Raw genomic sequence first — 17,236 nt, 5'->3', positions numbered from 1 at the left:
TTATTCACCAAAAAATGTGTTTTTGGTATGTTTTTTGGAGTGCCTAGAACAGATTAATTGGATTTACATTGACTCCTATGGAAAAGTTTGCCTCGGTTTTCATCAGTTTCGGTTTTCATCGATTCTTTTCAGATGTATTGCCAACGAAAACCAAGGTTCCACTGTATTTGTGTCCCTTTGCAGTTTCCTGCCTCCACTATGGGGGATGCTATATATCCATGCCTCAGAATGGACAGGAAAGTCTGGGGCCAAACTTCATAAGGAAGTGTTGTTTAGTAATTGGAGTGCCCGATGTGTAATTTGGTTCTAATATGGCAAGGAGTAAATATGTCTGATGCTACGGTGCTGGGGAGGAGTAAACTTTTTACCCATGACGTTCCCCCATTAAAAATACCCTCTTTCCAGGTTGATTAAAGCCCTAAGAAAGCAAAAGACATGCATAATATAGACATCTGTCTTTTTTCCTATTGGGGCTTAAGGTTTGGGGCACAAGCACTTCCCCCTGGTGGCTCTTTAGGGCCACATAAGTAACATGACTCATGTAGATCTGCAGTCATGGAATTCTCCCTGAAGCCTTCTTAAGGTCTACTGGAAACACTGAAAACAATATACATTATACAATGAAGAAAGGTTTGCTTTTGTGTTTTACGTAATGTCTTGCACTGCCAATTAGTTGATATGCAGATAGGAGTATTCCATTTTATCAAGGGGAAGTGTAATTTATCCTCTTGCCTCCATTCCCCCCAAAAAACAGCAACTGCAGGCAAATATCCTGAGTCATATTTAGGATTTATAGTCTCTAATGGTGATGACTAACAGAAAGACAACCAAGACAGCTTTCCTTTAGGTACCACAACATCTCATACCCAGTGGGAGATTGTGGGGGGTGGGGGTGGGTGGGGTGATATGAGGAAATTGGCCTATTGTTTTACCATGGAGTTTTAGGTACCCTATATACTGTGTATATACTGTATTTAGGTACCTTGTATAAGTCGACTTTTTCAGCACATTTTTTATGCTGAAAAAACCTCCCTCGACTTATATTCGGGTCTTATAAGAAATATGGTATTTGCTGTATGTGCCACTAGGGGGAACTAATAAGCTCAGATTTTCCACATAAGGAAGAAAAGGCTCCATTTTCTCAGAACTGTTAAGAGACCTGTATTTCAGGTATGAGAATTTTTTATTTAATTGTTGTGAAGGGGATATTGTGTTTATATTGATTGACTATTCGTTTGTATTTTGGTTTCCTTTTATAAAATGTTGTAATGGGTGCTGCCTGTAGCTGGAGCCAGTCAACTTCACAGAGTTCAGTTAAGAGGCCTGGAGCCTGTATACAGCTGGAGAGAACTGTAAAGGACTGAGACCCTGCTAGTCTGTTTTGCATAGCAGGTCAGAACTATTACATGTTGATTATTGTTTTTTGTATTGGTTTGACATATTTCATTGTTATACTACACACTATTGTTTATGAAACAGAAAACAGATTTAAAGTTTCTTTTGTTGTAAGTCTGGTGAATGTTATGGGTCACAAGGTGGGATCACACTGGCAAAGACTTGAACTCCTTTTCCATTTCTGATTTGGGTTACATTTCTGAGTTCTGGGATCTGAGTTGGGTTACATTTCGACATACAGATGAGGAAGAGGAATCCAGTTTTGAAGGATTTTAACTCTTGTGTTTTAGCTTGGTTGCTGATTGAGCTAAGGTTTTTGTACTGTTAAAGTTATTGTTGAGACCATATTGTTCTTGTTGACCCTTTTTTCCACTTACAGAGCTAATTTACTGTTTTTCTTTGAAATAAATATTCAAAAACATTTAACCTACTGATGCCTCAATTAATGTAATTCATTGGTATCTATTTTTACTTTTAACATTTACCAGTAGCTGCTGCATTTCCCACCCTAGACTTATACCCGAGTCAATAAGTTTTCCCAGTTTCTGTGGTAAAAGTAGGTGCCTCGACTTACATGCGGGTTGACTTATACATGAGTATATATAGTAATTCCTAGAGAGATGAGATGTGACTTCTGGGTTTTTCCAGAAGTTATGTCATGCTGCCAGCCATTTATTTTATTTCTCTCCCATTACTAGAGCAGTGCTAGGAAACACCAGCTTGGGCCAGAGTATTCCCAGGGGGGAAGTGGTGGCTGACAATCCTATATATAACATGGATACAATTTTGAATTCATCATCTGCAGACATTGGACTTTCTTGCTCTTTGCTCTTACTGCAGCTTGAAATTTTTATTTCTAGAGGTCAGTGAAGCCTCAGGAACAGACTAAGAAGCAAAGTTGGAGTCTTTGGTGGGAGGGAGGTATCAGTAGAAGTTACTGCCCTATAATCTCAAGCCATCTTCAAATTACCCTGTAGAGTCACTATTGGGCCTGTTGTGAAAATTATACATAGCCACATAAGTAACATGATTTTTGCAATACAGCCAATAGTGGCTCCACAAGCTGGATTGAGGCATAGGGCAGGGGAAAAGGCTAGAGCTGTTTCTTCCTACACATCTCACTCACGAAGAGGAAAAGGGCCAGCACGCCTCTGGGAGGCCCTAAACTCCCATCACATGTAAGATGCAAAGTTCTTGTGTCACCCACCATATTCTGTTCCACAGAAAGACGAAAGTTTGGTTAGTTGAGGTGCAGCAGTTGAGAAAACTGTACACTTCTGCATTATAATATAGTCCCATGAGAATTATCAGTCAGTTTTATACACATTTTAATGTTTGTCAAAAACATTATTTTGTGCGTTGTTGAACATGGTACTTTGATACAACAGCATTTATGCCAACATGCATTTTTCACTTTTAAACTGAATGAAGAGAGCAGAGTTGGTAGGCAGTAAGACCTACCCTGAGCTTTCTACAAGAAGGTCCGGCACGCTTTGTTCTGTGGTGGAGGAATCTACAACCCTACTGCCATCTTCTTGTGGCACAGAGTACACCAAACGCAAGGACTTTGTAAAGCATATCAAGGCTCTTAAGTGCTCTAGAATATTTGCAACGGCATAGTTGGATACATGATAATATTTGCTGACCTATTCTTTATATTATCTTGGGCAATCCAGTGAAAATGGTGTTATTCAAACTGATGATCAGGATTTGATGTTTTATTCCTAATTGAGGTAAATTGTGAAATATATTGTTTGGGAAGGGGTTTTATTAGATTATTCATTTTGCTTATTCTTAGCTTGCATTTTTTGGGGGTACTTCTTGATGTTTGCGATGTTTTTGTTTATGGCAGAAGCATGGCAGAGGGACGGTCTCGTGCTCTTCCCTCTTTTCATACAAAATTACCTCAGTGAAGAGTTACATGCCTAACTTTGAAGCAGGTGGAACTGGGAATAATCCATCTCCATTTCCAAAGTTATGTTGTTTCTGCTCAGGAAAGAAAGGGGGGAAGGTAGGAGCCCCCCTCCCCCAAACTGCTGTCCTGAGCAAAATCAGCTCCAGGTGGCTTTGAAAATGACATTCCTTGCAGCTGTTGTGTGACTGACATGAAAGCAAGTGGGGTATGAAGAACCTGGACTCACCTTGTTAAAAAATAAATGTATCATGCTGTTTGACCCTAAGTGCAGTCTGTCCCCATGAATCAAAGTAGCTTCAGTATTCTGCCTCTTCTAGAAGGCCTCACAGAAGGGAAAGGTAGCAATGCAAAAATAAATAGACCTCTGATCTAAGTAAGTTTTGCAGGCTCATGAGGATTTGTGGTGAAGCTCAATGAGCCAGAGGGGTTTTGTAAATAGAAAGCTAGGATTGCAAGGTATGGCTTGAAGATTGCCTCTGCAAGTGGATTATTTCATGGCACTGGGCCCCTTCTACACAACACAAATAAAACATTTTGTGGCAGGAAATAAAATGTCTCCTCCATGGAGTTCCACAATGTTTTTAGTGCAAAACGTTTGATTTCCAGTTTGAAAACATTTTATTTGTATGCTGTTCCTGAGCGATTGTTTGGTGAAAACAGTTTGAAAATGGTTTCACTTGCTGTGCGATCTCTTCAAGACATTTCTCATATCTCCTGGGTTTTCTCGTTGGTGCCATTTTGTGAGTGTGCGCCAACCGTCTAGCACTTTATTTTCATCAGATTTTTTTTATTTAGGTGGGTTATGTCTTCGAAGTACAAAGGCATGACCCCTAGAGAACTGTGGCATGAGGCTGTGCAGCCTTGTAGCATCAGATCCATAGAGTTTTTTTAAAAAAATAGAACAACCACAAAATGGCGGGCAGGAATAGACTCAAGGAGGTTAGTGTGGACAAACGGGGTTTTGCAAACATTTTGCATACGTTTGCACAATGTTTTCACGGGCATATGGAGACTGAGTAAATTGCTTCTTTTTCAGATTTTGTTGCCATTGGGAATAACAGCAATCAACCTCCTTGTAGGGAGGGAAAGCAAAAAGCAATATATAGTTTGTACAGCAATTTGCAAAATTAAAAGCTTAAAGTATGATCCCCCCCTCCCCAACACACACAAACACGCTTACTTGGACACATTGCTGTTGTCTCTGATTTTAACATGACACAGGATATTTGGCAGCTTTCGCAGTACAAGTACTTTTATCTGATCCACCGAGCTACAGAGTTTCAGATAGCCCAAATACAGGCCCGGAGCCAGACGCTGTTGACTTCTTCTGTGATAGGAGAGTGTGTCCTGTTGGAAAAGAGAAAACACCAAAAGACTAGAGGGAAAGCCTTCTTGCAAAATGGAAGGTCGGGCATTAGAAAGCAATGGGTAATGATACTAGGGAACATGGCGATTCGACTGGTTTGAGCTTACAGAAGCTGCCTGCTACACTTTACTGAAAGGGGTGTTTACTGGCATTATAGTAAGATTGGGTCTGACTATAGCCTCTTCAGATGTTCTGGAGACCTTCCATTCAACAAGTGAATTTGATAAGGTCTTCCCAGTGGCGGAGCTACAACAGTGCGGAGGACGGGGGGGCAAACACCCCAGGCGCAGGCATGGCGGGGGCGGAGAATCATTCCCCCACCTCTTCCCTCAGGCTGCCTCTGCAGCCTGCAGCAGCCTCCACAGCCCCCATGGACCGCAGCAGTCTGCTTTCTTCACTTTAAAAAGGTAGGTGAGGGGTGTTTGGGGGCCGTGGCCGCCATTTTGCCCCGGGCACTTTCCCTTCCTATGGCACTTAGTCTTCCTAAGGCCCACTAGTTCTAAAAAACATCTATGATCAGTAAGTGAGAACTGCCTTCAACTTCAGAATCTTCCCTCCATTTTTCCTTTGTTTTTCTTTACCCCCGATAGCTTTACTTTTCTTTTAAGTTTTCTTTTCTCTTTTAGCTCTGCACTAACCTAAGAATTAGTGCTGAGCCAGCTACTTTGTGTCTGTATGCTATTATTTCTTTTCGGATATTTATTTTCTTTTCTTTGAATTGAATTTGAAATACCTTTATTGGAATACTACGCAAATTTATATCCACAAAAGACACAGATAAAAAATAAAGTATAAACACAAGGATTAAAATTTGAGTTAAGCTTAATAATTTATACAAGGAATAAATTTAAAAGAAACGTCGCCATTTAGGTGGGATATTTATTTTCTTCTGTTATAATGTTTTGTGAGAAAATAAAATTTGCTTTTAAAAAGCAAAACCATGGGTAACCAGTAGAAAAGGCATTTGTTTTACTTATTTCATGTTTGCTTGGTTTCACTTTTACAATATAGATATCCCTGGCTCTGATAACAAAGCGGAAAGAAGGGCTGCGTTCTTTTCAAATCTTTTACACTACAATCCTGTGCCAAGTTTCTCCTGACTAAGCTAGCTGACTTCAATGCATGGGATGATACTGTTAAACATTTCCAGTGTAGTAAATTCTCTTGCAGACAAACAAGAGGGATTGCTTGTGTATTTATGGTAAAGCCTCGAAGGAACCAACACAGAAGCGACATGCACATGATCACATTAGCATAGACACAAACATGTCTTTCCCTGTTCCTCATTTGCATGGGACCCTACAGATGTCCACATGACAGGTTCACTATGAAGAGTCCATACTTGTAAAAATCAACAGTCGTGACCCCACCTATCTTGGGGCGAATGGCACCTTGGGTATGGGGAATGGCCATTTTTGGCTTCATTTTTAATTGCTGACATTTTGTTGTGGATTTTAGTTTCTTTAGTTTTCATTGCCATTGATTAGGATTCTTTTTGTTTCCTTTGTGCAATTTTGATGCCATTTTATACTTTGCACATCATCTATACGTGAAGTATATGCAACCGATGCAAAACAAACTCTTGAAGCCATATTACATTTAATGGGAAAATGTTGGTGTGAAGAAAGAAAAAAAATACTGTAGCAAGGTTAATTTTTCACAAGTAAGAAACAAAGTTTCCAAGGGGGATACTCAGACCAAACCTGAGGGCTTTTTGAATTTGCTCTCACTCCTAATGGGGAGATGGAGAGATTAACCAGTGAGTACCTCCTCAGTCTCTCTGGGTGTGTTCATCTGTATGTCAATATGAATGGAGAGCCCAAGTGGTATAGGGGAAGGTGGACTCTAATCTGGAAAACTAGATTTAATTCCCCACTCCTCCACATGAGTGGTGGACTCTTACCTGGGTGAACTGGATTTGTTTCCCCACTCCTACATTCCTGCTGGGTGACCTTGGAACTTTCTTAGCCCTATTTACCTCACAAGGTGTCTGTTGTGGGGAAAGGAAGGGAAGAAGTTTGTAAGCCACCTCCCTCTTCCTCTTCTTTTAGTTTCAGTTTTAACTTGGGCCCTTTCCGCACGGGCCAAAAACGACGGCCTGGGGGCGGTAAAAACGCCGCCCCCAGGCCGCCGTTCGCACAGGCGGCGCTGCTGCAACGCAGCAGCGCCGACCTGACTGCCCTCCCCCTCCCCCAGGGCAGCGTCAGGCCGCCCTAAACAACAACCCTTTAAAGGGTTGTTGTTGAGGGGAAAGCGTCTTTCCCGGCAGCCTTGGCGCTGTTTCCCAGCTTCCTCTCCCATGTACCTCTCGTGTCACCGTCCTGCTGGCCTCCTAAGTCTCTCCCTCGCTGTCCTCCGACCCCTGGAGATCGGAGGGCAGCGTGGGCGGGGCTGAGGAGGCCAGCAGGACGGCGACACGAGAGGTACATGGGAAAGGGAAGGGGGGAAGAGGCGGCTCCATGCGTCTGCCGGCCTCTCCAGAGGCCGTCCGCATGCCTGCATGCAAACGGCCTCCGCCTCCACGCCGGTGGAATTCCTGAGGGCGTGGAGGCGCCCTTACGGCCGTGCGGAAATGGCCTTAGTTTTAGTTTTAGCTTTAGTTTCAGTTTTAGTTTAGTTTTAGCTTCAGTTTCTGAGAATTAACTAAGGGCACTTCCACACATACAGAATAATGCACTTTCAATTCACTTTCGCAATTGTTTGTAAGTGAATTTTGCTATTTTGCACCATAAAATCCAGCTGCAAAGTGGATTGAAAGTGCATTATTCTGCATGTGCGAAAGCGCCCAAGGTCAGATGATACCCTGCTGCCTTCCCTCCCACAACAGGACTGGGATCACATTAAAAACATCTTCCGTGGCTGTGCAATATATTGAATATGGCCCTTTCTGCACGGGCCTAAGACAGAGCCCTGGGGATGGTAAAAACGCCATCCCCAGGGAGCTGTTCGCATGGGGGGTGCAGCTGCTTCGCAGCCACGTCGCCCTCGCTCCTCCTGAACAGCACGAAACCGCCGTTTTCCCATCTTGCTTCCTGAGCAAGGTTTACGGAAAATGCCGGCTTCCAGCCGCTGCTGTGTGAATGGCAGCGGCTGGAAGGCGCCATCCCTCCCCCCTGTGCCCGGTCAACCTACCTTCTCTGCGACCGTCCGGCGTGTCGCCGAGGCCTGGGGACATGCCCCCCTGCCCTGCGATGCCGGAGCGGTCGCGCAGGGCAGTCGCAGAGAAGGTAGGTCGACTGGGCGACGGCACAGCGTGGCGCCGTCGTCCCGGTAGTTTCTGGGACCTTTCGTGCGAATGGTCCCAGGGAGGTTGGGTTGGCATCATGTACGCCGACCCAACCCCCACTGTGGCCATGCGGAAATGGCCTATGTTTCCCTGAACTTTTTCTGTGGTGCCATTTTCTGAGTTCCCTCTTGCCTGTTTAGCTGCAGCATTTCTCTGTTAGTTCTTTTATTTTGGGGGGGTGGGGGGAGATCACTAAGTATACCAGGAGAATAGAATGCAGTACAAGGCTGTAAAGCATTAGAGTATCTATTCAACACCAAACTCTAAAAGGGGGGGGATCACATAACAGTGCCAGGGACTGTTTTGAGGGGGTGAGTGCCGACATACATTATTGTAAAGGGGTAGGGGAAGGGGAGATTGAGAATATTTCAGAAACATATTAAGGGATTTGTGCGGAAAGGGCCATTGACTGTAGTCTCCAACAACGTCATTGCAACATTTCCGGACAGAGAATCACACCAATTTGTAGAGGGGAGGGATATTATTGCTGGGGCATTCCGGACCTTCAACAGTTGGGCTGGGGAGGACATAACAACTGTAGCAGAGTCTGTCAAAGTTAATTTTTTCTTATTCTGAAAACAGGCTTCCATTGGAAAAAGTTGTCACGCTACAATTTTTTTTAATTTAACCTAAGTGGGATTAACCAGGGGTGGGGAGCAACAAATGGTCCTCGCTTTGACTACAGCCTTGACAGCAGATGACATTTGGCTTGGCAGATAACAAAGGTCTATTATAGAGTTGTGCTCTGTCCCGTGGTGAGCACACATTTTGGGGCAGAGTTTTGATGGAAGACACTATTCCCCCCCTTTCACGCTTATGGTGCTGCAGATTCCAGAAGCCCCGTGGTTCCTGAAAGCTGGCAAATGTCGATATTTTCCCTGGCTGTGCATGGAAAGTGGAACTTGGCAGCATTCATAATGGAAGCTTTGGCATTTCCACTCCTCTCTGCCTTCCCCCACCCACTCCTTGCAGGCATTTCCACGGGGAATTATGGGTGGCTTAAAAAAAAAGACAAAGGTGCCATCACAGCAGGGATGACACAATAAAATGATTTTAAAAAAGAACAGGGCTTTTCAAAATGCGGTAATCTAGCGAGTGACCAGGAATGACCGAAAACAAGGGCAGGCAAAATGGCAGCAAGCCGCACAGTAGGCATTGGGGCACTTTCTCGTGTGTAAATGGAGAAAAGTTAGGAAGAAGAAGAAGAAGAAGAAGAAGAAGAAGAAGAAGAAGAAGAAGAAGAAGAAGAAGAAGAAGAAGAAGAAGAAGAAGAAGAAGAAGAAGAAGAAGAAGAAGAAGAAGAAGAAGAAGAAGAAGAAGAAGACAATACAGAAGAAGAAGAGTTTGGATTCATATCCCCCCTTTCTCTCCTGCAGGAGACTCAAAGGGGATGACAATCTCCTTTCCCTTCCCCCCTCACAACAAACACCCTGTGAGGTGGGTGGGGCTGAGAGAGCTCTGAGAAGCTGTGACTAGCCCAAGGTCACCCAGCTGGAGTGTGTGGGAGTGCACAGGCTAATCTGAATTCCCCAGATAAGCCTCCACAACTCAAGCGGCAGAGCGGGGAATCAAACCCGGGTCCTCCAGATCAGAATGCACTTGCTCTTAGCCACTGTTATTAGCCACTACGCCACTGCTGCTTCCCTCCTGAAGAGCCTCAAGGTAAGCACTCCATGAATGATGGGCCAAAGTTTCCAAATTTCAACGGATTTCTTTTTGTCATTGGAAATGCCTAGGCATATAAAGACCAAATATATACCTGGATCGTGATGAGCAAGATGTCTAATGCCGTTGGTTCCTCTGGCGTCGAAAGGGATTTTCTCTGGCTTTGCAGCTTGGATATTTGCATCCATTTGCCATTGAAAAAAGAATAAAGAGTCTCCACTTCTCTGATGGTCACTATGATGATATTGCCATGCCGATCCTTGATTGGTTCGTAATAGACTCGCCCCAAGTTGTGTGTACCCAGCAGATTCTGTGTTGGGAAAAGGGGAGGTTGGTGGGAATGGAAGGCAAACAAAACATTATTCCCTCATTTTCATAAGCAGCTGGTGTGGAGTTTTGCATCTATCAGGTGACCTGAAGAGAATAATAGAGAGAAGCAAGCCTTTATTGGCATAGACAACAGTACAACAATAATAAAAAACAGATTAAAAAGCATATACAATACAGGTCGAAGGAAATCTACTGGCGTTTAGTAATTTCCAGGAGAAAGTCTGCCACTATCATACAGAGAGAAGGATCAGGGTTGTCCAACAAGTAGTGTAATCTAATTAAATGTAAAGGAGTAAGATTCACATACTTGGATCTGATTTCCTTGAATCTGAGACAGTGTAGTAATTGGTGGGCCAGAGATTCAACTGAGCCATCGTTACATGGGCACAATCTTTTAGCCTTTTCTTGCTTATTAAATCTGCCATGTAACAAGGCAGAAGGCATAACATTAAACCTGGCGAGCATTATGGCTCTCCTTTGAACAGGGTTTATTAAGAGAATAATAGGAACATTCCCATTAACTACCATAGCAGCTGACTAACTGCCTTCTACTGAATCTGAAGGTCAGTATTGTAGACTTTGACTTGTGGTAGCTCCCCAGAGACTCAAGTAGAGTTCTTTCACATTAGCTACTGATCTGATCTTTTTAACAGATTGAAACTGGGACCTTCAGCATGCAAAGCTCTACTGCTGAGTCACAGTTGCCACCCAAACACATGCAGATAGCAAAACTGCTGGGACTTGGAGACCTCTGCAAGATCCACATGGAGCCTCTTCAGACTTCACAGATAGATCAAACCTCACCGCAGTTCTACACGAGTGGCTCCATCACTTCCAGTGAATCGAGAATTCTGGAAATGTCTTGAAAAAATTGTCTAACTGGGATAGGCCAAAATAATTTCAGTTCCAGCATTACAAAATTATTTGTGGTGGTGGTGGTGGTGGTGATTATGAATTTATTTACAGTCCACTTTTCTCTCTGAGATTTCAGGCAGATTACACAGTAAATCAAAATCAAGGCCAATGAGGGCTTCGCATGGGATACTCACAGTGGTAGGATTCAAATAATTTAACAACTGGTTCTGAAAGGACTCAGTGGTGGGATTACAACCAGTTCTCTGAACTAGAAAAAAATTAGCTACCGGTTCTACCGAATAGGTGCGAATAGGCTGAATCCCACCACTGGATATTCAGTATTTTAAACTGAGCCCGCTAATTGATGGGCAGTCAATGGAGTGACTGCAGATTGAGAGTAATATGCATGTTCCCACTAGCTCCTGATAATAACCTAGCTGCAGTGTTTTCAACTAACTTCAGTCTCCAAATTGATGTCAAGGGGAGACTCGCATAGAGTGCATTACAGTAGTCCAGGCTTGCTGTTACCATGACATGGATAATTAGCAAAACTTTTTAAATCTAGGGATGGTTTTTTTGAATAGTGGACAGATGACCGCCTGTTTGAGTGCTTGAGAGAAGATGCCTGGATTTATGATAGTCACCAAAGGGCTTATTTACACATTTTTCACATGATTTTAGCTGTCAGGATGGGCAAGAGTGCAGTGTGCGTGCAGTGGTCTTCACTGATCCCATGATCCTGTCAACATCCATCACAATAACTAGGTCAAAATGGTCCATAATGAAATGGTCCATAATGGTCCATAATGATATATTAGGCATTTCATCTGCCAACCCTATCATACCAGAGGAATCCAGGTCAGAGCGTGTTTGTGTTATTTTATCAGCAGAGAACATTGTAAAGGTGATAACAGCTAATTGCCAGTTCCTGAGATTGTAAAGGTTCTAACTTATGAGTCAGCAGATGATGGGATTCCTATGGTCGTGAGGTAGCTGATGAAAACTAGATGAGAAGGACAATAAGCTTGGGGTGGGGCAAGAGGGTAGAGCTGTGGAGGCTTATCTGGGGAATTCAGATTAGCCTGTGCACCCCCACACACGCCAGCTGGGTGACCTTGGGCTAATCACAGTTCTTCAGAGCTCTCTCAGCCCCACCTACCTCACAGGGTGTTTGTTGTGAGGGGGGAAGGGCAAGGAGATTGTAAGCCCCTTTGAGTCTCCTACAGGAGAGAAAGGGGGATATAAATCCAAACTCCTCCTCCTCCTCCTCCTCCTCCTCCTCCTCTTCTTCTTCTTCTACTACTACTACTACTACTACTACTACTACTACTACTACTACTACTACTATTAGAGGGTGCCGATTCTCAGTGCCTGATTTGTCATGTACAACTAAGACAGTGAACGTGAGTGGGGGGATTCAGCCAATCCAAACGCAGGAAACAGAGGCTGCCTGTGCATGCATGAAAGAGTCTTCAGAAGAGCTTGCGGTGCTTGAGCTGTGCTTATGGGAAAGCCCTGGGCTTGTAGGAAACCATTCAGGACTTGAGCAAAGGACAGAGTGGGGAAGAAGTGGGGAACTACAAGCAGGGTGAGAAGCAGGTATGCTCCCCGGCTAAGCCACGGAGCAAAAACAGCCCCTGTCCCCCCTAGATATGCTACTGGTTCTTACTGCTTTTGAGACCCATGTAGAATTTGGAGCCAGTATGCACAGTTCAACACTGGGCCCAGCGAGGCTGCAGGTAAGTGATGGAGGAATGGTGGAGAAGGGTTATCTTTTCTTTTCTTAAAAAAGGTGGTAAACTAAATAGGTCCCCAGAAATGTGGGGTTTTTTTTGCTCTTTTTTATTGCCATTTTTTTCAGGTAAAAAATTACAAAAAATACTAATAAGGAAAAATACCGATAAGGTATTTTGCCCCCCCCCCCCCCCCTGTTCAGCTGTACTGGATGCTCGCCTCTAATTCTTGTCAGAAAGCACCACACGCAGAGAAGTCTCTCCCTGTCAATGCCGTCTTCCAAAACAATACATATGCAGCCACCTAGATGCATATTTGAACACTATTGACATTCATTCTTGGCGTATCGGTAGTTCACAGTTGGATTTGTGCATAGGATAAATAACCTACAGTTTAGGGACTTGGATTATGAGGGGACTCTAAATATTTAAAAATTACCAAAATGACTAATCATCGTTTTTGATAATGCCATGGGATCTCTTAGACTTGGAGTAGCTTATGGCCTCCACATGTCTTAAGCTGGCCCTCTATTAACGTATTTGACAGCTCTAGCCTTTCTCCTCGGATGCAAACCACTTTTAATTAAAGGGAAATCCAAGTTTGAAAATGGAAATATGTTCTTTGTTAGTGAAACCCAAAGAATTGGCCAATGTCTTTGGAACAGAGAAAAAAGCACATGTGTTTGACAAAAATGATAACTCAGAATAATTCCCAGGACTTTGGCAAAAATTACTGAAAAATCAAATGGATTCCATAATGAAAAATTAGTTCAGAGGAAAAATTCAAGTGGCAATTCTGTTCTCCTTTGCAACTCCTGGCCTTTTCCGCACAAGTAACTTCTAACGTTTTCAGGATGACAATAGAACATTTCCTCAGTGGAGGTCCACACTAGTTTCCCCCGGTTTGATTCCAGAAGTGTTTCCAAGCAGCTTTTGCTCTGTTGTTTCTGAAAACACTTTTATTATATTTTTTGCTGAAATATTTCTGGGCTAGTTTTCTTCACAATGCAAACATATTTGAACATTCTTTCCTGCCAAAATGGTGGGCTATTATCCATGCCCCCTTGTGAGGTCGCTTAGCCTCCCCTTTGGTGCTTGTTCTGCCATTTTTTGTCCCTCACCTCGCCGCTTCACCCCTCTCCTTTTAATTTCTAGTTTCTTGCCTTTTTCATTTTTTGCCCTGTTTTGGGGGACCATCGAATCAGGTGACTCATGTGTGAAAAGAAGAAAAAATGGTTATCAGGAAGCAACATTTGGAGGAGGGAAGTATAGACGTACTTGGCTGTAAGCGATGGGATTGAAAACAGCTTGGAGTGTGGAAAAGGCCACTGTTGAAAACAACTGGAATTGTATGGCCGTCTGGACACGTGCATCTTCTGCGGTGCCAGATCCCATCTGGCCACCAGTGGGGGATGAGGGCAGAGGTGGGATCCAGCAGGTTCTCACCAGTTCCCGAGAGTGGGTTACTAATTATTTGTGTTTGCCAAGAGGGGGTTACTAATTGGGTCTGCTTTTCCGTTAGAAATTCCATTAGGTCCATGAAGTCCTGTTGTTTCCTATGTGGCTGGTTAGCGAAGGTAGAAAACAGGATAATTCTCCCTGTTGGGCTGTTTTAAAAACATGTTTTAGAAATATGGTAAAGTTCCTTGTTTAAGGAAAGTGGCCTCCTTTTGATTTCTAGAATCAAAATTAAGTATTTGAAAGTGTTAAGTATTTGACAGGCAGTCAATTAGAGGAGAAGTAGTTGTTTCTGTTGGCAGTAGACGATAGGACTTGCTATAATGAGTTTAAATTATGGACAGAAAGATACCAGCTGGAAATTAGGAACTTTTTTTTTACAGTAAGAGTTTTTTACAGTAACAGAGAAATTATTAATGCCCCGCCCCCGGAATGCCTGGCCACGCCCCCATCATGCCCCACCCAGCCCCATTGGTGCTACGCCACCGTTTGAATCCCACCACCATGGGAACCTGTTACTAAAATTTTTGGATCCCACCACTGGATGAGGGGCATTCAGATGAGATGTCTGGAGGGAGACTGGGTGGTGCTGTGTCACCATCCCACAGCCTTCTGACTGGCCACTGGTGCCCTAGAGGCATCAGGCTGGCCATCACTGGAAAGATGGATTGTTGGTCTCTTCCAGCAGGGTTCATCTTCTGCTCCCTTAATAAAGGTACCTCCTTATAAGAGCCAGCACACTAACTCCAGCCATCAGCTTCTGAAGTGATGCCCAGATGTCTCCAAGAAAAATGCCCAGCATTTTAAATATGCTCCCTGCTTGGAACGTTTTCAAAAGATCTGCAGTAAGCTGGTTCAAGTGGGAGTTGTTTAAAAGCGGGTAGGAAAAATCTGAATGGACAATGTGGCACATTGTGTGTTTATGGAAGTAGAAGAAGTATGGAAGCATTAACCTTCACAACGTTCTCATCTGATAGATAAGGCCACTTTGAGCAGACTTTATCTGTACCCAACAGGAACTATTTACTTCAGAACGGCATTATTAAAATTATTTATAAGCCAAGTGCTCCAAAATAGCCAGCACAGTGAATGCCCTTTAGACATGGCTTTAAGTAGCTATTTTAGCTTGAGGCATCCCCTCAAATGCACACAGTATCCTTACGGGGCCCTCTTCTCTTTTGCTGCCTGAAAAGATTAAAAGAAAATCAAATAGTATTCCTCTCCTTTACCCTAAAGAGATTGTAAGACAACAATAAGTAATCCATTTCTTTTACCATAGGACACACACACACCCCCTCCAATAATTCTACAGGCCTGTAATTCAGCCTTTGGGGACTTGAGACATAATTTCTAACACTGTGAATGGCACATTTGGCATAAAATGTGTCATGATCAAGTCTCTGGGTGATGAGGACTCTGACATAGAGCTTGAAGACACTGTGAGGTCAGAACTGGTTCCTTGCGAGGAGATGTAAACAATAGAGTCAGTTCCAAGACCTTCGTTGCTAGCCAAGGCAGAGCCAGACAGAACAAAGTTATTTTCTGCTGACTGAAGCTGAGCTAGATGCGGTGCAGCTGGCAGAGACCTCAGCAGCCCTAAGTGATGAACCAGCTGCACGAAGAAGACAAAGGCAGAGAAGGGAATGCAAGGGAGAATGCAATAAAAGGAGAAGTGTCTGTATTGCAGCTTATTATGGCAAAAGCCTCTGTGAGTGAAAAATAGCAACATGAGAGGAAAACTGAGCCTTTGCAGGATTCTGGCCTTGCTAGTAAGGGCATCCTGTCTTGGGCCCACCAGGTGAAAGAGAGCAATAACACATTGCATTAGAAAAAGACAACTACAGGAAGCTGCTGCAACATAATACGAAAACAAACCCATCAGTCCACAGACAGGCTGTGAGGAAATATGCTGCATGTCACCCCAAAGTTCACAAACAGGCTGTAAAGAAGTATGCTGAATGTCACCCCGAAATTCATAGAGAGCCTGTGATGAAGTATGCATAGCGAAGCACGGGTACCCTGCTAGTGTTTACACACACACACACACACACACACACACACACACACACACACACACACACACACACACACACACACACACACACACACACACACACACACACTGTACTTGGGTTTTTTGTTTTTTATCTTTGTTATTTGAATTATCTATATGTATATACATATGTATATGTATATGTATATGTATATGTGTGTGTGTATGTATATATATATATATATATATATATATATATATATATATATGTATGTATGTATGTATGTATGTATGTATGTATGTATGTATATATATATATATATATATATATATATATATATATATATATATATATATATGTATATGTATATATATATATATGACATATGTCAGATAGATATGATGTAAGATACTCATTTCTCAGATGGGTGGGAAAATGGAGGTCAACAAATTTTTATTGTGCTAATTAATTTTTTAATGTGCTCGACTTATCAGTATATATTCCTTTCAAAGAATTTAATAAAGTCTGCAAACTATTTGAAGACCTTGTTTTTAATTATCGTAAGCTGTTTACAAAAGCAAGGTTAAATGAATTCCCATAAGAAAACCTTCATGTTAGGTTTATCCCTGTAATTTCTAGGACATTGAAATGCTGCAGCACATTCTTTTATCTTGCAAGTTTTAGCATCATGACAGCCAACAAAGGATTCTCCCCCGTTGACAAATCTGAAAGGATGCTTGCATTTACTACCTGAAAAGACAAGAACTTCAGGATCAAGCTGAACGTAGCAAAATTTTTGGCAGAGGGATTCAGAATTAAATACCAGAGAACCCCAGAAGCTGACTTCTTGTATTTATTCATTTTACCCATTTACAAAACTTGTTATTTAGCTAATTGATTTTATTTGTTTATTTATTTCTATTTTAAATTTCTAGATCACCCTTTCCCAAGGGGCTCAGGGCAGTGAACAACATAAAATTATACAATATTTATTTATTTATTTATTTATTTATTTGTTTGTTTGTTTGTTTGTTTGTTTGTTTGTTTGTTTGTTTGTTTGTTTGTTTATTTATTTATTTATTTATTTATTTATTTATTTATTTATTTATTTATTTATTTATTTATTTATAGACCGCCCAATCCCCAAGGGGCTCTGGGTGGTGCACAACACTATCTATATACAATATATAACAAGGGTCACAATAGTGACCATATATACTAAAATCCATTAAAACCATT

The 17,236-nt window shown here is 42.5% G+C and overlaps 1 protein-coding gene across 1 annotated transcript in view; it reads right to left on the bottom strand.

Moving 5' to 3' along the window:
- Nucleotides 1-17,236, bottom strand: part of ANKFN1 (ankyrin repeat and fibronectin type III domain containing 1) — a 220,743-nt gene that overhangs the window by 43,967 nt on the left and 159,540 nt on the right. The window contains exons 13-14 of the mRNA XM_048487371.1: nt 9,722-9,937; nt 4,491-4,657 (exon numbers count right to left, since the gene is read on the bottom strand). Coding sequence (XP_048343328.1) covers nt 4,491-4,657; nt 9,722-9,937 — 383 coding nt within the window. The remainder of the gene's footprint in view (nt 1-4,490; nt 4,658-9,721; nt 9,938-17,236) is intronic.

Source organism: Sphaerodactylus townsendi, linkage group LG03 (genome assembly GCF_021028975.2).
Source record: "Sphaerodactylus townsendi isolate TG3544 linkage group LG03, MPM_Stown_v2.3, whole genome shotgun sequence".
NCBI classification, from domain to species: Eukaryota; Metazoa; Chordata; class Lepidosauria; order Squamata; family Sphaerodactylidae; genus Sphaerodactylus; species Sphaerodactylus townsendi.
The sequence above is the reverse complement of the archived record's forward strand: the minus strand, read 5'-3'. Positions and strand labels throughout refer to the sequence as shown.